This window comes from Myiozetetes cayanensis, unplaced genomic scaffold, assembly GCF_022539395.1.
Source record: "Myiozetetes cayanensis isolate MyiCay16 unplaced genomic scaffold, myiCay2020 scf369, whole genome shotgun sequence".
Lineage (NCBI taxonomy): Eukaryota > Metazoa > Chordata > Aves > Passeriformes > Tyrannidae > Myiozetetes > Myiozetetes cayanensis.
In genome coordinates this window covers 1-19,721 of record NW_026087598.1, presented here as the reverse complement: position 1 = coordinate 19,721, position 19,721 = coordinate 1, and the positions used below count along the sequence as shown (strand labels likewise).

The 19,721-nt window shown below is 65.3% G+C and overlaps 4 protein-coding genes and 1 non-coding gene across 5 annotated transcripts; 2 read left to right on the top strand and 3 right to left on the bottom strand.

Moving 5' to 3' along the window:
• The first annotated feature begins 303 nt into the window (after nucleotides 1-303).
• RPS9 (ribosomal protein S9) lies at nucleotides 304-3,153 on the top strand. The gene is given in 6 exon segments (XM_050328159.1): nucleotides 304-362; nucleotides 1,014-1,118; nucleotides 1,194-1,316; nucleotides 1,900-2,086; nucleotides 2,978-3,115; nucleotides 3,117-3,153. Coding segments are annotated over 5 exon segments (582 nt in total). The 5' UTR covers nucleotides 304-362; nucleotides 1,014-1,021.
• A 143-nt stretch (nucleotides 3,154-3,296) lies between these two features.
• Nucleotides 3,297-3,388, top strand: LOC126646692 (small nucleolar RNA SNORD88). Its single transcript, XR_007630370.1, has one exon. It is a non-coding gene; the product is annotated as a small nucleolar RNA SNORD88 (small nucleolar RNA).
• A 1,135-nt stretch (nucleotides 3,389-4,523) lies between these two features.
• On the bottom strand, nucleotides 4,524-12,315 carry LOC126646687 (protein phosphatase 1 regulatory subunit 12C-like). Its single transcript, XM_050328161.1, is given in 21 exon segments — nucleotides 4,524-4,557; nucleotides 4,559-4,591; nucleotides 4,677-4,744; nucleotides 4,831-4,850; nucleotides 4,853-4,880; nucleotides 5,037-5,142; nucleotides 5,219-5,287; nucleotides 5,365-5,473; nucleotides 6,082-6,135; nucleotides 6,217-6,227; nucleotides 6,397-6,506; nucleotides 7,044-7,106; nucleotides 7,343-7,415; nucleotides 8,820-8,861; nucleotides 8,863-8,937; nucleotides 9,480-9,644; nucleotides 11,006-11,125; nucleotides 11,212-11,342; nucleotides 11,978-12,033; nucleotides 12,036-12,134; nucleotides 12,264-12,315. Coding segments are annotated over 21 exon segments (1,518 nt in total).
• A 45-nt stretch (nucleotides 12,316-12,360) lies between these two features.
• Nucleotides 12,361-15,888, bottom strand: LOC126646686 (troponin T, slow skeletal muscle-like). Its single transcript, XM_050328160.1, is given in 11 exon segments — nucleotides 12,361-12,464; nucleotides 12,897-12,937; nucleotides 13,289-13,313; nucleotides 13,315-13,377; nucleotides 13,448-13,481; nucleotides 13,484-13,592; nucleotides 14,078-14,188; nucleotides 14,281-14,358; nucleotides 14,439-14,555; nucleotides 14,849-14,906; nucleotides 15,863-15,888. Coding segments are annotated over 11 exon segments (705 nt in total). The 3' UTR covers nucleotides 12,361-12,421.
• An 881-nt stretch (nucleotides 15,889-16,769) lies between these two features.
• Nucleotides 16,770-19,472, bottom strand: LOC126646684 (histone-lysine N-methyltransferase KMT5C-like; the record flags this gene model as incomplete). The annotated part of the gene is made up of 5 exons (XM_050328158.1): nucleotides 16,770-17,208; nucleotides 17,680-17,813; nucleotides 18,803-18,822; nucleotides 19,110-19,273; nucleotides 19,363-19,472. Coding segments are annotated over 5 exons (867 nt in total), but the record flags the coding sequence as incomplete, so codon positions are not given.
• Between the last annotated feature and the right edge of the window lie 249 nt (nucleotides 19,473-19,721).

Genomic DNA, 19,721 nt, shown 5'->3' with positions numbered 1-19,721 from the left:
TCAGTGTCCCTCCACGTCCCTCCTGTCCCATTGTGCCTTCCAGTGTCCCCCATTGTCCCTCCAATGTCCCCCAATGTCCCTCCAATGTCCCCCATTCTCCCTCCGCGTCCCCCCCGTGTCATCCTCCCTCTCTTGGAGGACCCCGCTCTGCCCCCGCCCTCAGGAAAACATGGCGGCCCCCACGCGGCCGCTCTGGCTCTCTGTTCTCCTCTCCCCGAGCTCCCATTGGCCGGTGCCGCCCTCACCGTGCCTTTCTATTGGGTGTTTAGCGCCGGTGGGCGGGGCCGTCCCGGCCGGGCTATATAAGGCAGCCACGCCGGTCGCGGCCTTCTTTCCGTCGCCGCGGCCGCCGCGGAGCTGAGGTGCGGGCGGGGGGGGCCACGCGGGGCCACGCGGTTTGTGGGGTCCTCCCGGGGGTTCTCGTGCCCCCCCGAGCCCCCTTTGGCCCCCCCGAGACCCCCGGGGCGGGCGGGGAGGGTGCCCGAGGTCACCCGCGGCCTGTACGGGATGCGCGCATGCGCAGAGTGCGACACGTGGGGGATTGGGGGGGGCTCGTTTGGGGGTCCCGGGAGGGTCTTGGGGGGTCTCTGAGGCCTGAAGGAGGCTCGGCGGAGGGTTGGGGGTAATCTGGAGCCCAACGGAGTGTTGGGGGATCCCAGATCGCGACATCTCCCCGTCAGCGTTTTGGGGGTCCCATCCATCACATCATCCCAATAAAGGGGTGATCGGGACCCCCCAGAACCCCTGGGGATCCCCATTGATGCCCTCAGAGCCCCTCACGCTCTCTTCCAAAATAACGACCCCCCCCTTGCCCAGGGGAACGCCCCAAATCCGCCCGAGGGCTCACCCAACCCCCCCCCAGGGACCCCTAAACCCCTTGGCACCCCTTAAAATCCCCCTTTTAGCGGTTTCGATCGGGGGTCCTAGGTTTGGGTTCCCCGTTTGGGGGATCCCTGGGATCGCGGGTGTATTTTGGGGAGGGGTCTGACCCGCCGTGTCCCCTCCCCTCCCAGCCCCCACCATGCCCGTGGCCCGGAGCTGGGTGTGCAGGAAAACCTACGTGACCCCCCGCAGACCCTTCGAGAAGTCCCGGCTCGACCAGGAGCTGAAGCTCATCGGTGAGTTCAGGGGGGCATTGAGGGGGCCGGGGGGGTTTTTTTGGGACCCCCCCTGACCCCCAATGTCCCCCCCAGGTGAGTATGGGCTGCGGAACAAGCGGGAGGTGTGGAGGGTGAAGTTCACCCTGGCCAAGATCCGCAAGGCCGCGCGGGAGCTGCTCACGCTGGACGAGAAGGACCCGCGGCGCCTCTTCGAGGGTGAGCCTGGGGGGGTCTCACCCCCAAAAATGCCCCCCGTGTGCCCCCCTGTCCCTGCCACCTATCACTCCTCTCCTGTTTTTATTCAGCTGCTTTTCCCCTCCCATTTACCCTCTATTTTTCCTGAGGTTTTTTATTGTGTTTTTCTTTTTTTTATTCTTTTTTTTTTCTGTTTCTTATATTTTCTATTTTTAGCGTGTATTTCTGTCATTTTTTTTCTCAGTTTTTGGTTTCTTTGTGTGTTTTGGGTTTTTTTCTCTTTGGTTTTTTCCCCTCCCTTTTCCCTCCCTTTTTCTTTCCTTCTCTTCTTCTCTCTTCTCTTTTTTTCTCCTTTTTTCGTCTCCACGCTTTCCCCTTCTCATCTCCCCCCTTTGCCCCTTCTTTGCTGCCTTTTCTCCCCCCGTTTGTCTGATTTTCTTCCCATTTTTCACCATTTTCCCCCATTTTCCCTCTGTTTTGCCCTATTTTTTCCCATTTTCCCCCTGTTTTTCCCTGTTTTACCCCATTTTCTCCCCGTTTTTTGCCGTTTCCCCCCCCGTTTTTCACCGTTTTCCCCCATTCTCACCTCCGTTTCCCGGCGCAGGGAACGCGCTGCTGCGGCGCCTGGTGCGGATCGGGGTGCTGGACGAGGGGAAGATGAAGCTGGATTACATCCTGGGGCTGAAGATCGAGGATTTCCTGGAGCGCCGCCTGCAGACCCAGGTCTTCAAGCTGGGCCTGGCCAAGTCCATCCACCACGCCCGGGTGCTGATCCGGCAGCGCCACATCCGGTGGGTGCCCCCCGGGACCCCCAGGGACCCCCCGGGGCGGGGGGAGCTCGGCAAGAGTCACTGCGGCCCCGCCGTACACCTTGCGAAGGGGCCGGCACCAGGTAACCCCCCCCGTGAATGTGGGGGGCTGAGAGACCCCCCCTGTTAAATCTGGGGGGCTGAAACACTGAGAGACCCCCCCTGTTAAATCTGGGGGGCTGAGAGACCCCCCCCGGTGAATGTGGGGGGCTGAGAGACCCCTCCCCAATTGAATTTGGGGGGCTGAGAGACCCCCCCCAATTGAATTTGGGGGGCTGAGAGACCTCCCCCGGTGAATCTGGGGGGCTGAGACACTGAGAGACCCCCCCGTTAAATCTGGGGGGCTGAGAGACCCCCCTGGTGAATTTGGGGGGCTGAGAGACCCCCCCCGGTGAATTTGGGGGGATGAGAGACCCCCCCTGTTAAATCTGGGGGTCTGAGAGACCCCCTCTGGTGAATTTGGGGGGCTGAGAGACCCCCCCTGTTAAATCTGGGGGACTGAGAGGCTGAGAGATCCCTCCTCAATTGAATTTGGGGGGCTGAGACACTGAGACCTCCCCATGTTGAATTTGGGAGGCTGAAACACAGAGAGACCCCCCCAATTGAATTTGGGGGGCTGAGACACTAAGAGACCCCCCCTGTTAAATTTGGGGGGGGCTCAGGCACTGACAGACCCCTCCCCATTAATTCGGGGGGTCCCTGTCCACTCTGCACCCCCACAATGAGCTCCCACCCCCCCCTTTTTCTATCCCCCTTTCCCCACCCGGGGTGGGCTCAGGATGCCCCGGGGTTTGGGGGGGGGGAGTTCCCAAAGGTGCCGATTTTCACAGTTCTGACCCCCCCAATTTTTGTGGCCCCCCTCCCCAAATTCAGGGTGAGGAAGCAGGTGGTGAACATCCCGTCGTTCATCGTGCGCCTGGACTCCCAGAAGCACATCGACTTCTCCCTGCGCTCCCCGTGCGGGGGGGGCCGGCCCGGCCGCGTCAAGAGGAAGAACGCCAAGAAGGGGCAGGGGGGGCCGGGGAGGCGAGGACGAGGAGGAGGATTGAGGACCCCCAGCCCAAAAGCGGAGCCCCCGGAGCGGGGCGCCCCGAGTGAGTCCTGTGGGAGTGGAAGGGGGTTTTTGGTGGAGGGGGGTTAATGGGAAATTTGGGCAGATTTGAGGGGGGAGTTTGGGGGAGAGTTTATGGGGCGGCCCCCATGATGGCAGCACTGGGCTCTGAACCCCCTGACAGACGCCTGTGCCCCCAGGGACTTTTGACACCCCGGGAGTCTGAGAGGCCCTCAAGAGGGTTTTTGGGGGGAGGCTCTGGGGAGGGTTTTGAGGAGGGTCCCCCCTAACCCACCTTTCCCTTCTCTTCAGGTTCCAGTGCTTGGATGTGGGGGGGCCCTGGGGGGGCCCAGCGATAAATGGAGTTGTTTCAACAATAAATGGAGTTGTTTCAACAATAAATGGAGTTGTTTCAACAATAAATGGAGTTGTTTCAACAATAAATGGCTTTTCTGTGTGGTGTTTTTTAGGAAGGGGAGGAGGAGGAGGCAGGAGCTCGAGTTTCTCAGGGTTTGGGGTTTTTTTGGGAGGGTTTGGGGTCTCCAGAGTCAGCAATGGGTGGGGGAGGGGATGCACTCAGACCTGAGGGGTCCACGTGCCTTTTTTTGGGGGTGGGGGAGAGGATTTGTGCCAACAGAGCTCTATAAAATAAATTTATAAATAAAAAAAGTCCCGTATGTGTTCCTGCCCCTCCCCCACTGAGGCCAGGGCACGGTTTTGTCCTTTTTTTAATTATTTTTCACTTTCTCTTTTTTTTTTTTTTTTTGCAAAAATACTCAGGGGAGGAGGAAGGGGGGGTTGGCGGTGGGCGGGGCACGAGGAGGCCCCGCCTCTCCATCCATTGGAGGAACAGCACATGATTGGCATGCAGGGGGCGGGGCCGGCGTGCAGTGGCCCCGCCTTGTTTGAGGAGAAAGGGGCGGGGCCTCGGCAATGGGTGGGGCCTGACAGCAGCAAGGCCACGCCCCGATTTACAGTTCGGCCACGCCCCCTTTGGCAACGCCCACACAGTGCAATGAACGGCCACGCCCACCGCAGGCTTGGCCACGCCCCCACATCGACTCCACCCCCTTTAGCACTCTGGCCCCGCCTCCAGCGGGGTTTGGCCACGCCTACATTCGCATTGGCCCCGCCCACACATGAATTGGCCCCTGTGGCTCCACCCACTCCCTGCTTGCCCCACCCCCAGCGCGTTTGGCTCCGCCCCCCGTAGGGCGTGGTTTGGGGAGGGGGTTGTTTAGCAGCTTTGGGAGGGGCTCATTTGGGGCAGGGTCCCGTTGTGGGTCAGACCCCATGGGGGCTCGGGGAGTCTCTGAGGGTCCCGTGGGGGGTCCTGGATCCCTCTGGGGGTCCCCTCGGGGTGGGGAGTCACTTGGACAGTTTGCTGATGACCCGGATCAGGCGCGTTCTCGTCCTTGAGCCGCTGGTTGTCGGCCGGAGATCCGACAGAGCCTGGGGGAAAGGGGGTGGTGGTGAATTTTGGGGGTCAATTTGGGGGTCAGTTGGGATTTAGGGGCCCCCCTTTTGGGAGTTCACCTTCCCAGCTCCTCCTCCAGTTCAGCCGCCTTCAGCTCCAGCGCCCGGCGCTCCTGGGGGCCAGATGGGAGTTGGGGGGGGGCACAGGGGGCACAGGGGGATTTTTGGGGGTTCCTCCCCCTCCCCCTCCCACACTCACGAATCTCTCCAGCTCCAGCCGGGCGGGCGCTCCGCGCTGCGCTCCTGGCGCTGGGGGGCACAGAGATGGGGGGCTCAGGGGTCCCAGGGCTGGGGGGGCACTCAGGACATCCCCTGAGCCCCTCCTGGAGGGACACACTCAGGACACCCCCTGGGCCCCTCTGGGGGGGACACACTCAGGACACCCCTGAGCCCCCATCCCCTCACCTGGGTGACCCTCTCGAGCTCCAGCCGGGTCTGGGTCAGCGCCAGCTCCAGCCTCCTGCAGCTGCTCCCGAATCCGCTCGTTCTCCACCCAAAGCTCCTGGAACAGCTGTGTTTGGGGGAGATGGAGGGTCTCAAATTGAGCCCCACGACCCCAAATTCCCCCTCCCCACCCCAGGACTCACCTGCTGGTAGTCGAAGGCGGGGGGCTGGGGGGGCCGGGGGAGTCGCAGCCCATTGGGGGGCTGGGGCGGCTGAGGAGGGAGGAGGCAGGGGGGGTGAGGGGGCTGTGACCCCTCCCAGACCCTAACACCCCCCCAGCCCCCAATACCTTTGTGGGGGAGGGGTGTCCTGGGGTCCGTTGGTCTCTGAGCCCCGGGGGGGCACCCACCTTTGTTCACCTGCACGGGGGGTCGGGGGGGCCCGGGACCCGGGGGGTCCTGGGAGGGGAGGGGGTCAGAAGGGAGTGACCCCCAGCACCCCCAAACCCCCTCCAAGCACCACAGACACCCCAAAAAAACCCCAGAGCCCACCAGGAACCCCCAGGACCCACCGGACCCCAAATCCCCTTAAAGCCCCAAGACCCCCAGAACCCCAGAAACCCCCAAAGCCCCCAAACGCCCCCAGACTCACCGCCGGGTCCCGCCTCCCCTCGTCTCTGATTGGCTGCTCAGGGGCCCTGCCCCTCCCGGCACGGCCAATCACCTGCTCCGCTGCCTTCAGCTCCGTCAGGGTCACGCCCTGGGGGTCACGGGGGGGTCACGGGGGGTTTTGGGAGGGCTTTAGAGGGGGTATTTAGGGGTTTTGGGGGTTTTGGGGAGTCTCCGAGGGCGTTTGGGTCTCAGGGGGTCCCACCTGTGTCGCCCCTCGGGCCTGGCGCATGAGGCGGCTCGGGCCTTGCGCTGCGACTCGACTCCTCATCCCGGGCCGGGGCTGGAACGGCCTGGGGGGGCTCAGGGAGGGGCCTCGGGGGGTTGGGACCCTCCTGGGGTGGGGAGGGGTCCAGGAGCCCCGTTCAGGGGGTGTTTTGGGGAGGAGGGGGCCTCACCCACGCGGCCGGGCGGCTCCGGGGTCCCGGGGGCTCCGGGTTCGGCGCTGGGGGCTGTGGGGGAGGGGCGGAGTGTCACCCACCTCCCCTCCCCACCCTCCTCACCGTTCGCCCCTCCCCCACGCTCGGACTCACCTGGTGGGGCGCTGGGGGGAGGGGCACGGAGAGAACTCCAGAAACCTGAAGGGGGTTGGGAAAATGGGGGGGTCAGGAGGGTCCTCAGGCCACGCCTCCTCCTGGGCCACGCCTATTTGTGGAGTGGAGCCTCTGGGAGGGGGTGTGGCCTTTGGGAAAGGGGGCGTGGTTTCCACTCACGGTGGGCGGGGCCTGCAGGCGCAGGGAGGCGGCAGGCGGCGCACGGGGGGCGTGGCCTTGGCGGGGGCGTGGCCTCGGAGGGAGTGGGCAAGGCCCCCAAGCTGCCCGACCTGCAGAGACCCCGGGGGGCTGGGGGTGGGTGGGGGAAGCGCATTGGAGGGCGGAGCCACCAAGAGGACCACCCTTGCCCATAGAAGGAGGGGAGGGGCGTGGCCTTACCCCAAGTGCAGGGGAGGGGCCATTGAGGGTGTGGTTTTTGGCTGGGCGGTGCTGCAGGGGGATCTGGGGAGGGAGGGTCTGCACTGGGACACCCCCAGAGAGTGCCGTGACGCCCCAAAGCCCCTCCAGAAATCCCCAACAACTCCCTTGGAGACCCCCAGGAAACCCATCCCCCCTCCCCAAAAACCACCCAGACCCCCCCAAACATCACCCTGAGGCCCCCAGGTCCCCCTCAGCCCCCTCAAATCCCCCAAACCACTCAGAGAGCCCCCTCCCACCCCACCCGGGTCCCCAGACCTCGCCCAAAAAGCCCTCCCCCTGCACCCATTTGGGGGCTCACCCTGCAGGGGGCTCCCCGTCGCTGTCCCCCTCGTCGGGGTTGTCCCCCTCCCCGGGGGTGCCAGGGGCGGAGGCAGCCCCGACCCCACCCTCTCCTTGGCCTGGTCCTGCACCGAGGCTTCTCCCGGGAGCTGCGGCGGCTCACGGAGCTCCTGGGGGGGAAAGGAGGGGTCAGGGGGTCCTGGGAGGACTCTGGGGGTCCTGGAGGGGGTTTGGGGGTCTCACTCGGTGCTTGCCCCCAGCAGGCTGGGGGCTCCGTCAGGGTCCGGCGGGGAGGGGCCCCAGGGTCCTCTGGCTGCGCAGCTTTTTGGGAGGGGGAAATGAGGGGTCAGGACCCCCCTCCCCCAGGGAAGGTTGGGAGTCCTGGGAGGTGGGTCTGGGGGCTCACGTGGTGCTGGCGCCGCTGCAGCTCCTCCAGCAGGGAAGGTCTCCTCGTCCGCTCGGGTCGCAGGGCGCTGACCCTGGGTAAGGTGGGGGGAGGGGGAAAGGTGAGGTTGGGGACCCCAGAGACCCCAGCCCACCCTCAGCCCTGACCCCCCAGCCCAACCTCAAAACCCCTCAAAACCCCCTGAGACCCCCTAAAACCCCCTCCTGGCCCCCTGGGACCACCCCCCACAGCAGGACCCACCCACCTGACCACCCTGGGACCTTCCAGCCCCCCTCACCACGTTGTTCCTGGGGGCTGGGGGTGACAAGATCCCCCAGAGCCCCCAGAGCCCCTCACCACGTTGTTCCTGGGGGCTGGACCTGGCTCAGTGACCCCCCAGAGCCCCCATAGCCCCCTCACCACGTTGTTCCTGGGGGCAGGAGCTGACCAGGACCCCCAGAGCCCCAGCCCCCTCACCACGTTGTTCCGGGGGCTGGAGCTGACAGGACCCCCAGAGCCCCCAGAACCCCTCACCACGTTGTTCCTGGGGGCTGAAATGACCAGGATCTGACCAGGACTCCCCAGAGCCCCAGAGCCCCCAGCCCCCCCTCACCACATTGTTCTGGGGGCTGGAGCTGATCAGACCCCCAGAGCTCCCAGCCCCCTCACCACATTGTTTCAGGGGCTGGGGTGACTCAGGACCCAGAGCCCCATAGCCCCCTCACCACGTTGTTCTGGGGGCTGGACCTGGCTCAGGACCCCAGAGCCCCCATAGCCCCCTCACCACGTTGTTCCTGGGGCTGGAGGTGATCTCAGGAGACTGACCAGGACCCCCAGAGCCCCAGCCCCCTCACCATTGTTCTGGGGGCTGGAGCTGACTCAGGACCCCCCAGAGCCCCAGCCCCCTCACCACGTTGTTCCTGGGGGCTGGAGCTGACTCAGGATCCCCAGAGCCCCCATGGCCCCCTCACCCACGTTGTTCCGGGGGCTGGGCTGACCAGGAGCTGACCACGGCCCCAGAGCCCCCAGGCTAGCCCCTCACCACGTTGTTCCGGGGGCTGGAGCTGACTCAGGAGCTGACCAGGACCCCCCAGAGCCCCAGCCCCCTCACCACGTTGTTCGGGGCTGGAGCCTTCAGGATCCCAGACCCCATAGCCCCCTCACCACGTTGTTCCTGGGAGGCTGGACTGACCAGAGACCCCCTAGAGCCCCATAGCCCCTCACCACGTTGTTCCTGGGGGCTGGAAGTGACCAGGACCCCCAGAGCCCCCATAGCCCCTCACCACGTTGTTCCAGGGGCTGGAGCTGATCAGGACCCCCAGAGCCCCAGAGCCCCATCCCCCTCACCACGTTGTTCCTGGGGGGCCTGAAGGTGACCAAGACCCCCAGAGCCCCATAGCCCCTCACCACTGTTGTTCCAGGGGCTGGGCTGGCCAGAGACCCCAGAGCCCCAGAGCCCCAGAGCCCCTCACCACGTTGTTCCTGGGGGCCATGTCGCCTGGAGTGCTCGGCCAGCAGCCGACGGGCCTCCTCCACCCCCGTGCGCCGCCGCGTGCAGGGGGTCCACCCGATCCTTGTCCCGCACGTCGGGGTCGTACCCGGCCGCCAGCAGCAGCCTGAGGGTCCCGAAATGTGGGAGCCCCTCGGATGGGAGGACACCCCCCTTCCTCCTGGCCCCTATTTGGGAGGAAGGGTTGGAGGTCTTCCAATCCCCTCCGCCCGCAAAACTCCTGGGACCCCCTGGAGAGGTCCCGGAGTTCCCCTCCCCAAACCCCACCCGAGGTTCTCCCCAGAGAACCCCAAAACCTTCTGGGTCAATCAGCCCCCCAGAGCCCCCAAATTCCCCACCCCAGATCTCACTTGACCTCGATGTAGCCCCTGGTAGCCCCCAAAATTCCCCCCAGACCTCATGACCTCGATGCCAGCCTTGCGCAGCCCCCAAAGTCCCCCTCCAGACCTCATGTTACCTCGATGTAGCCCATGGCAGCCCCCAAGCCCCTCAGACCTCATGACCTCAATGTAGGCCCTAGGTAGCCCCCAAAAATCCCCTCAGACCTCATAACCTCGAGTGCCTTAGCCCTTGGCCGCCCCCCAAAATTCCCCACCCCAGATCTCATGACCTCGATGTAGCCTAGGCCAGCCCCCAAACCCCCCAGGCCTCATGACCTCGATGCTTGGCCCTTGGCGGCCGCCACGGTGCAGAGCGCTGGCCCGGTGGCCGGGTAGAGGGCGAGTCTGCGGAGGCTGCCCGAGTCCCAGCCAGAGCCGCGTGCCACGCAGCATCCGCTCCTCCTCCGCGCGCTTAGCGGCCACGATGTCCCACGCCTGGGATTGGGGGGGGGGAGGGAGTCTGAGCCCACCCGTGGCAGCTGAACACGGCTCGTGGCACCTGAACACGGCCCGTGGCACCTGAGGCACGGCCCGCTTGCCGCTGGGCCACCTGCAGCTGCTTAAGCCCGCCCACATCCCCCAAACCCCACCGTCGCCCAAATCCCACCCCACATCCCCAAATCCCACCGCCCACCACCTAAGCCCCACCCCACATCCCCCAAATCCGCCCAACATCCCCAAGCCCCGCCCACATCCCACAAGCCCCTTCCCACATCCCCAAAGCCCCGCCTAACATCCCCAAGCCCCGCCCACATCCCCGAACCCCACCCACATCCCACCCCACAGCACCCAGACCCCACCCAGTGCCACCTAAGCCCACCGGCCCAAGCCCCACCCACATCCCCCAAACCCCACCCACATCCCCCAAGCCCCACCCCACATCCCCCAAACCGCCAACATCCCCAAATCCGCCAGCATCCCCCAAGCCCCACCCTTACCACCTAAGCCTACATCCCACCCACAGTGCCAGACCCGCCCACATCCCCCAAGCCCACCCCATCCCACCCACAACACCCAGACCCCGCCCACATCCCCCAAACCCCACCCACATCCCCCAAACCCCACCCAAATCCCACCCACAGCACCTCAGCCACCCAGCTTAAGCCCCACCCACATCCCCCAAATTCACCCACATCCCCCAAGCCCCACCCAAATCCACCCACAACACCCAGACCCACCCATACCACCTAAACCCCAGCCCAACAAGCCCCCACCCACATCCCCAAATCCCACCCACGCCACCTAAACCCCACCCACAACACCTAAGCCCCACCCCATACCTCAAATCTCACCCATATCCACAATCCTACCCATATCCCCAAATCTCACTCATGTCCCCAAATCCCACCCGTATGCTCCCTAAACCCCAAACCCATCCCCCAAAAATCCCACCTGCAGCCCCCAAAAATCCCACCAACAGCCCCAAAGATCCCACCTACAGCCCCCTAAGCCGCGCCACCACCCCCCCAGTCCCACCCACCTTCCCAATGCCCCGCCCACTCTCCCAGCCCCACCCATCTCTCTAATGCTCCGCCCATACTCTCCAAGCCCTGCCCACTTTCTCCAAGCCCCACCCACTCTCTCCAATGCCCCACCCTCTCCCCCAGCCCCGCCCACTGTCTCCCAGCCCCACCCACTCTCTCAAGCCCCACCCACTCTCCCCAATGACCCGCACCCTTCCCAAAGCCCCACCCAGTCTCTCTGATGCCCCACCCACTCTCTCCAATGCCCCGCCCACCCTCCCCAATGCCCCACCCACTCTCCCCAAGCCCCGCCCACCCCCGGCCCCGCCCACCCCTGCGCTCCAGCTCCGCCCTCAGCAGCTCCTCCAGCCCTTCGTCCTCGGCCACCTCCAGCGGCAGCTCCAGGTCGCTCGTCACGGCCGCCGCGTCCGCCCCGTGCTCCAGGAGGTACCTGTGGGGCCGGGGGGGCTCAGGGAGGGGTCACACCCCCCCCACACACCACAATCACCGCCCCCCAGGACCCCCCGGCCCCCTCACTGGGCGATGTGGCGGCAGCCGCAGGCGGCGGCCACGTGCAGGGGGGTCCAGCCCTCGTTGTCGGCCTGGTTGACGTCGGCCCCGCTCTCCACCAGGAACTGCACCACCTCCATGTTCTCGTCGATGCAGGCCTGGGGGACGCGGCCTGTCAGAGACACCCCCCGGGACCACCCAGGGACCACCCTGGGGACACCCAGAACACCCAAGGACCACCCAGAGACCCTCCTGGGGACACCCAGAACACCCAGGGACACCCAGAGACCCCCCTGGGGACACCCAGAGACCACCCTGGGGACACCCAGAACACACAGAGACCCCCCTGGGGACACCCAGACCACCCAGAGACCCTCCTGGGGACACCCAGAGACCACCCTGGGGACACCCAGAACACCCAGGGACACCCAGAGACCCCCATAGGGACACCCAGAACACACAGGGGACATCCAGAGACCCCCCTGGGGACACCCAGAACACACAGGGACCCCTCCAGGGACCCCGCAGGAGATGCCCTGGGATCCCTCCAGTGACCCCACCGGGGACCACCCAGAGACCCCCCCCCCCAAAACACAAACCAGGGACCCCCAAAGCTCCGCCCACTGAACCTCAAGCCCCACCCCTTTCCCCCCAATTCTTCTGTAGACCACGCCCCTCCATTTTCTGGTCACGCCCACTCGCTGCGAAGCCCCTCCCCGTCAGCCCGGGCCCCGCCCACGGACTCACGTGACCGCGCCCTCTCCAGACCCCGCCCACCTCAGGCCCCGCCCACCTGGTGCAGCGCGCTGATGCCGTCGGCGTTGGCCCCGCCCAGCAGCGCGCGCGCCCCGCGCGCACCATGGCGCGCGCCTCCGCCAGCTCCGCGCCTGCGCACACCGCTCGGAACTCGGCCGCGCGCTCGAAGCGGACCCGCGGGGGCCGCGGCGGCCCTGCCGGTACCGGAGGGTTCGCGGCCGCCGCCGCCGCCACCGCCTCCTCCCAGCGCCGCAGCTGCTCCGGCGCCGCTCCCGGGCCGCCGCCGCGCGCCGCCGCCGCCGCCGAGGCCGCCATGGCCGCGCCGGGGCCGCCGCCGGGAGGCGGAGGCCGGAAGCGCGGAGGCGGGGTCGCCATGGCAACGGCGGGGACGCGGCGGGAAGAGAAGGAAGGAGGCGGGGCCCGGATGTGAAGCGTTTTTATTGGTGCGCGCGGCGGAGGTGACGTCACGGGAGGGGCAGGGTCACTTCCAGCGCCCGCCCACGCGGCCCTTCCCGACCTTCTTGCTGCGGGAGGAGGGGGCGGGGGTGGGACCCCCGAAACAGCCCCCAAACAGCCCCCAAAAAGCCTCCAAACAGCCTCCCGGGACCCCCGAACAGCCCCCGGAACACCCCCCAGACAGCCTCCCGGGACCCCCGAAACATCGCCCAAAAATCTTCCCCAGGACCCCCAAAAACACCCCTGGGACCCCCCGAACAGCCCCCAAAAATCCCCCTCCCACACGACCTCCCAAAACACACCCCGGGACCCTCAAAGCGACCCCTCGGACCCCCTTCGGGGTCCCCCATCGCCTTCTGGGACCACCCAAATGGTCCCCGCCCCGATCTCCAAATCACCCCCAGGACCCCCTTAATGTCCCCCCAAACCTCTTCAATCCCCTCCTGACTCCCAATAACCCCCAGGACCCCCAAATTTCCCTCCCCAAATCCCTCCCTTACAATTTCTGGGCGTGGCTGATCCGGTTGTACAGGACGTTGATCTGGGTGGGACGGGGAGGGGGGGGCTAAGATGAGTCCGGGGGTCCCTAAATCTGGGACCCCAATTCTCCCCCTCAGGGTCACCCTCATTCCGGGGGGACCCCCGAAACCCCCCTCCCCTCCATTCCCAACCGCCTCAAGGGGAGATCCCCATTCCTGGATGGGGGGGATGCAGGAGCCCCAAAATGGGACAAACCAGGGAACAACGGGGGACCTTCAGGGCCCCGGGACCCCCAGAACGGATCTCAGGTGTGCCCCGTCGCTCCGTGAGGGTTCTGGGGGGGGGCCTCCAGCCCTTTGGGGACCCCCAAAACGAGCTCCTTGGGGACTCTCTTTCCCCCAACCCCCCACACCTCGTAGCGCTGCCGCCGCAGCTTCCATCAGGTCGAACTTCTCCGACTCCAGCTGGTGGATCCAGTCGTGCAGCCTCTTGGCCTTGGCCCTGGGTGGGGGTTGGAGGTCACCAGGTGGGCCTGGGGTCCTCGGTGGGGAGGGACGCAGGGGGTCCCCACCTGAGCTCATCCTCCCGCAGGTTCTCGATCTCCAGGGCCGCTTGCGCTCCGCCAGGATCCGCAGCTTCATCTCCCGCCCCGTCTGGCGGCGCCGCGGCGCTGCCGGCCTGGGGGCACGGGGGCACGGGGGCACCCGCTGCAGCCGCTATGGGGGCTACGGGGTGCCCTGGGCAGAGCTATGGGGCTATGGGAGTGCCCTGGGCAGGTTATGGGGGCTGTGGGTGCCCTGGGCAGGTTATGGGGGCTATGGGGTGCCTAGGCAGGTATGGGGGCTACAGGGTGCCCTGGGCAGCGTTATGGGGTTATGGGTGCCCTGGGCAGGTTATGGGGGCTATGGGGTCCCCTATGGGGGTACAGGGTCCCTGTGGGGATCCCTGGAGGCTAGGGGGCATGGATGTTATGGGGTTCCCCTGTGGGGATCCCTGTGGGGCTGCAGTGTGAGGTTGTATGGGGGTTCCCTATGGGGTGGGTCCCTGTGGGGATCCCTGTGAGGCTGCAGAGGGGGTTTATGGGAGTGGGTCCCTGTGGGGGATCCCTGTGAGGCTGCAGGGGGGATTTATGGGGTTCCCTGTGGAGCTGGGGGGTCCCTGGGGGTCTCTGTGGGGCGGGGTCTCTGGGTCAGGCCCCCACCTTGGCCAGGTACCCCCCGAAATGGGGCATGGCCGACAGGACCTTCTTCTTCTTGGCGTCATCCTCGGCCCTTTTCTTGGCCTCCTCCTCCTCCTTGCGCAGCTTCTCCTCCTGGAGGGGAGAGGGGGAGGAAATGAGGGGGTCCTGGAGGGGATTTTGGGGTCCCAAGGTGGGCTCTGGGGGGCTTTGGGGCCCCCCCTCACCGCCAGCCTCGCCTGCCTCTCCCGCTCCTTCTCCGTGCGGCTCCGGAGCTGCTCGTTCCGCTCGGCCCGGCGGCGCTCCTGGGGATGGGGGACAGGGGGTCCCAGGACACACAGAGACCCCGGGACCCTCGTGACCCCCGTGACCCCCCAAGACCCACGATCCTCTCCATGAGCCCCTTCAGCTCCTCCTCCTCGCGGCGCCGCTGCTCGAAGTGGGCGTCGATGAGGGTCTGCAGCTCCAGCAGGTCCTTCTCCATCCGCCTCCGATGGATGTCCTGGGGGGCAGGGGGTCACAGACCCCCAGGGCCCACCCCACAATCCCCCCAGCCCCATAGAAACACCCCCAGCCCTCAGTAACTCCCCCCAGCCCCATAGAAACACCCCACCCCAGTAACTCCTTCCCACGGCCCTTCTCCACCCCGCTTCCTCTGGGGGACACTGCACAGTGACTCCCTGGACCCCTCAACTTCCCCCAGGCCTCCCATGCCCCCCCAGCCCCACAGCAGCCCCCAGCCCCCTCCACTGATCCCTCAAGCCCTCCAGTGACTCCCTGACCCCCCTTACTCACATCGAAGTCCACGCGCTCCCCTCGGGATTTTGGGGGTGCCAGCTGGGACACCATGTGGCTGGACGGGGGGCCGGGAGTCAGGGGTCTTTGGGGGTGTGGGGGCAGAGCCTCTCCAAACCCCCCAAAACCCCTCCAACCCTCCTCCTCACCGGGGTCAGCCGTTCCTCCTCTGGGGGAGGGAAAAGAGGGGTCAGGGGGCTTGGGGGTCCTAGGGGTGCTGGGGGTCTCAGAGGGAGTCGTACCTGGCTCCTCCGGTGGTTTGGGGGCCTGGAGGCTGTGGGGGAAGAAGGGGGAGGGGCTCAGGGTCTGGGGACTCCTACGACCCCCTCCACAGTTTGGGGGATTTTGGGAGGGGCTCTCCCTCCCCACCCCACTCACCTTCCTCCTCCTCTTCCTCCTCCACCACTTCCTCTGGAAGGGGGTTGGGAGCAATATGGGGGCAGGGTCAGCCTCCCTCTCCCCCCAAACTCCCGTTGGTAATTAACCGGGATGTTAATGACCAATGCAGTAATTACGGTGAATTCGGTAATTACGGTAATCAACACGCCGGGACCCCCTCTCCCCCTTAAGCCTCCCCAGACTCCCCTCCGGTTAGTGCTAATTAACACTTCGGGTTAATTACCATTCCTAGGGATCCTTAGTAGGAGTTAATAAAGAATTAATTAACGGCTTGGGGCTTCATCAGGGTCCTGCGGGGTTAATTAAAAGGTCAGTTTGGGGCTGAGATTGGGGGCATTAATTAATCAGGGAGGGCCAATTGGGGTTAATTAACTAGGGTAATTAATTGGGGTCACATAGTCACCACCTCCTGCTGCTCCCTGTGGGGGAAGGAGAAGGGTGAGGGGGGCCCAGTGTGGGAACTGGGGGGTTCTGGGGTCCGGGGATGGTTTGGGGAGGGTTGAGGGGGTCCTAGGAGGGTTTGGAGGTCTGGGGGAGTTTGAGGGTCTGAGGGAAGGGTGGGGGTCCTGGGGGGCGGGGGCTTAGGGGTCACTGAGGGGGCTGGGGCTCACTCACTCAAACTCCTCCTCGGGCTCCGACATGGTGGCGGTTTGGGGGTCCTGGGGTGGGAGTGGGGGTCAGGGATGTCTGGGGGTGGGGGTCCACATCGACCCCCAAGACCCCCGATAACCACTCAGCCCCCCCATCGCCCCCGAGTCCCCCCAACACCCCAAGCCCCCCCACCGTTGGTTCGTCCCTGGGGTCTCCGTCTGCGCCGCCCCCCAAGCCTGGGGTCCCTTTATCGGGGGCCGCCCCTCCTCCCCGTGACGTCACCCCCATTGTTCCCCGAAATGAAATGTCGCGACATCCGACACCAACAGCTGTCGGGGGTGGGGGGCTGGGTCCCCAGGACCATTTTGGGTGAAAACAAAGGCCCGAGGGGGGTCGGGGGTCTATTCCGGGCGCTGACGTCACACCTGCCTCTCCCCGCACCTGTCGGGCCCCTTTGTGGACTCCCAAGGCGGGGAGGAAGGGTCACTCCCCAACACCCCCTGACACTGTTTTTGTTCCAAATTCCTTTATTCCGGTAGAAAACGAACCTTCGGGAACGCCCCAAAATCCTCCCCCCGCCCCCTCCCCAAAATTCAGCACCACAGAACGACCCCCAAACACCCCCACCTCGAGACCCCCCCAAAAATAAGGGTGGGGTGTCTCAGCTCCCCAAGTCCGGGGTCCGGCCCTTTGGGGAGGGGGTCTGAGCCCCAAAACTGGGGGTTTAATCCCCAGAGTTTGGGTCCAGCCCCCAAGGGGGATCGCAGCCCCCAAGTTCGGGTCTGGCCCCTAAATGTGGAGGGGGAGGGACTCAGCCCCCAGGGTGAGGGTCCAGGCTCCCAGGGGGTCTCAGCCCCCAAATCGGGTCCAGCCCTCGGGGGTGGGGGCCAGCTCAGGGCCTCGGGGGCAGCGTCAGGGCGAGCCCCCTGGGTCACTCACGAGCCGCAGGCGCGGGGCTCCCGGGCCCCTCCCCGGGTTTGGGGATGGCCCCCAGGCAGACGATGGGCAGAGGGACAGCTTGGGGTCGGGGTGTTGGTGTCGCAGGGAGGGGCCGGGGGCCGTTTTGGGGGCCGGGGTTGTGGGGACCCCAGGCAGACTCCTGGGGACCCCCGTGCGGAGGGGAGGCAGCCCCTCCCGCAGGACACGCAGTCGTGGAGGGCCACGCGGGCTGGGGAGCGCCTGGGGGTCTCGGCGGCGGGGGCCGCGGGGCGGCGGGGGGCGGCGGCGGGGGGCCGTCTGGGGGTCCCGCCCGCCCTCCTCGCCTCCTCCGCTGCAGCCGCACGTCCGTCTCCCGCAGCTCGTATTTGGGGGGGGGGTCCGCGGGGGGCCCCGAGAGCCTCCCCCGCTGCCGGAAGGCGCCTTCGCCACGTCTGGGGGAAAAGGGGGAGCGTGAGGGGAGACCCCAAAAGTCAGGGTTCCACTCTCAATTTTTGGGTCCCCCCCTTCAGGGTTCTAGAACCCCTCTTGCCCTCCCGCAGGATTTTGGGACCCATCCCCTTTGGGTTTGAGCCCTGGGTTTTGGGGTGTCCCCTCTGGATTTCAGGCCCCCCACCCCTGCCCAGGTGTGGGTGTCCCCCCCACCTCCAGCTTCCCTGTCCCTCCATTCTGGTTCCCCCTCAGGTTTTTGGGATTCCCCCAGGTTTGGGATCCCCTCTCCCAGTTTTTGGGGTCCTCCCAAAGTTTTGGGGTTTCCCCCCCCCCACCTTGAGGTTTCTCGGGTGCTCCCTAAGTTTTAGAACCTCACCCCAGTGGTTTTTGGAGTCCCACCCCAGTGGTTTTTGGGGTCCCCCCCCAGGAGATTTTTGGGGGTGCCCTGAGGGTTTTGGGGGTATTTTGGGTACCTCTCGCAGGTGCGGCACTCGCAGCCCCGGTTGCCCTCCCCGAAGAAGCCGTCCCCGTAGAAGCAGGTGATCTCTGTGCGGGGGGGGATGTCCCGCAGCGCCTGCACCCGAGCCCCGCCCGGGCCCGACACGAACTGCGCCCCAAAAACAGGGACCCCAAAAATGTGAGAGGACCTCTTCTCACCTCACGTTTCCCACCCTCTTCCACTTCTCAACGCTTTGTGCCCTTTTTCCCCCCCCTCACATCTCCCACCATTTTTCCCTCACATTTCTCACTGTTTTCCCCTCACGTTTCCCGCCATTTTTCTCTTTCATTTCCCACCATTTTCCCCTCACGTTTCCCGCCATTTTTCTCTTTCATTTCCCGCCATTTTCCTCTCACGTTTCCCGCCATTTTCCCTCACGCTTCCCGCCATTTTCCCTCACGTTTCCCGCCATTTTCCCTCGCTTTCCCGCCATTTTCCTCACGCTTCCCCGCCATTTCTCTCGCTTCCCGCCATTTTCCCTCACGCTTCCGCCATTTCCCTCACGCTTCCCGCCATTTTCCCTCGCGCTTCCCGCCATTTCCCTCGCGCTTCCCGCCATTTTCCTCACGCTTCCCGCCATTTCCCCTCACGCTTCCCGCCATTTTCCTCACGCTTCCTGCCCTTTCCCCTCACGTTTCCCGCCATTTTCCCTCACTTTTCCCGCCATTTCCCCTCACGTTTCCCGCCATTTTCCCCTCACGTTTCCCGCCATTTCCCCTCACGTTTCCCGCCATTTCCCCTCACATTTCCCGCCATTTTCCCCTCACATTTCCCGCCATTTTCCCCTCACGTTTCCCCCACTCTTTTCCCTTTATGTTTCCCACCATTTTCTCCTTTCTTTTCCCACCCTTTCTCCCTCACGTTCCCCACCATTCCCCCCTCTCTTTTCCCGCTCTTTTCCCTTCACGTTCCCCACCATTTTTCTCTCCCATTTCCTGCCAAAATCAGGGGGACCCCCCACCCCAAAACCTCCCTGACCTCACACAGGGACCTCCCCCAAATTCCCCTGTCCCTCCCTTCCCAGCCTCCCTGTGACACCCCCGCCCTCCCAAACCCATTGGGAGCCCCCAGCCCAACTCGACACCCCCAGAACTCACCCTGCAGTTCGGGCGACAATCTGGGTGGAAGGAAACACTTGTCAGTACCCACTCAGGGCCCCCCCAACACGTTTAGAGAGGTCCTGAGGACGCTCAGGGGGGGTTCCCAGGTGGGTTTTGGGGTGCTGGGGGCGGTTTTGGGGTCCCTGGGTGGGTTTGGAGCTCCAGGGCCAGCAGGGAGCTCTGGAAGCAGGGGGGGTTTTGGTGTTTTCCCTCTGGGTTTTTGGGGTCCCAGGGCAGGGGCAGGTTTTGGGGGGGTTCCTGAGGCACGTTTTAGGGGTTCAGGGAGATTTTTGGGGTGCCCCACCGTGGTTGATGAAGGCGGCTGGCCCCAGCCAGAGCTGGGTCCTCCTGCGGCGCGCCGAGTACATGAGGCTGAAGTCGTTGTCGCCCGCCCGCAGCAGCGCCCGGTCGGAGCCCCGGAGCTCGACTCCGCAGCCCCCCAGGAACTCCAGCATCTCGTGCTTCTTCCTGGGGCAGACAAAGGGGGCCACGGGGGTTTCTGAGGGGAGACGATGGATTTGGGGGAAATAAGGGTCCCCAGGGGTGTGGAGACCCACCAGGCGCGGGTGGAGACCACCCTGGCCCCGTTGGTGTCGCGGCTGTAGCGGGTGCAGCGCTGGATGCTGAACCCGCTCTCGGGCAGGAGCGCCCGCAGGTACTGGAACACCTGCAGGGGGCAAAAGAGGGGTCGGGACCTCCACAAATCCCCCCTGGGAGCCCCCTGACATGCCCTAAACCCCATTTCCACACCCCCCAGGGACCCCTGTGTGCCCCATAGACCTCCCTATGCCTCCCATGGGGACACCCCCTGGGCATCTCCCACCCTACAGCCCCCACAGGGACCCCTTATGGAACCTCCTGTGTATCCCACACCCCACTGCCCCCTCCCCAAACCCCATTTTTCCCCCTAAGGGCC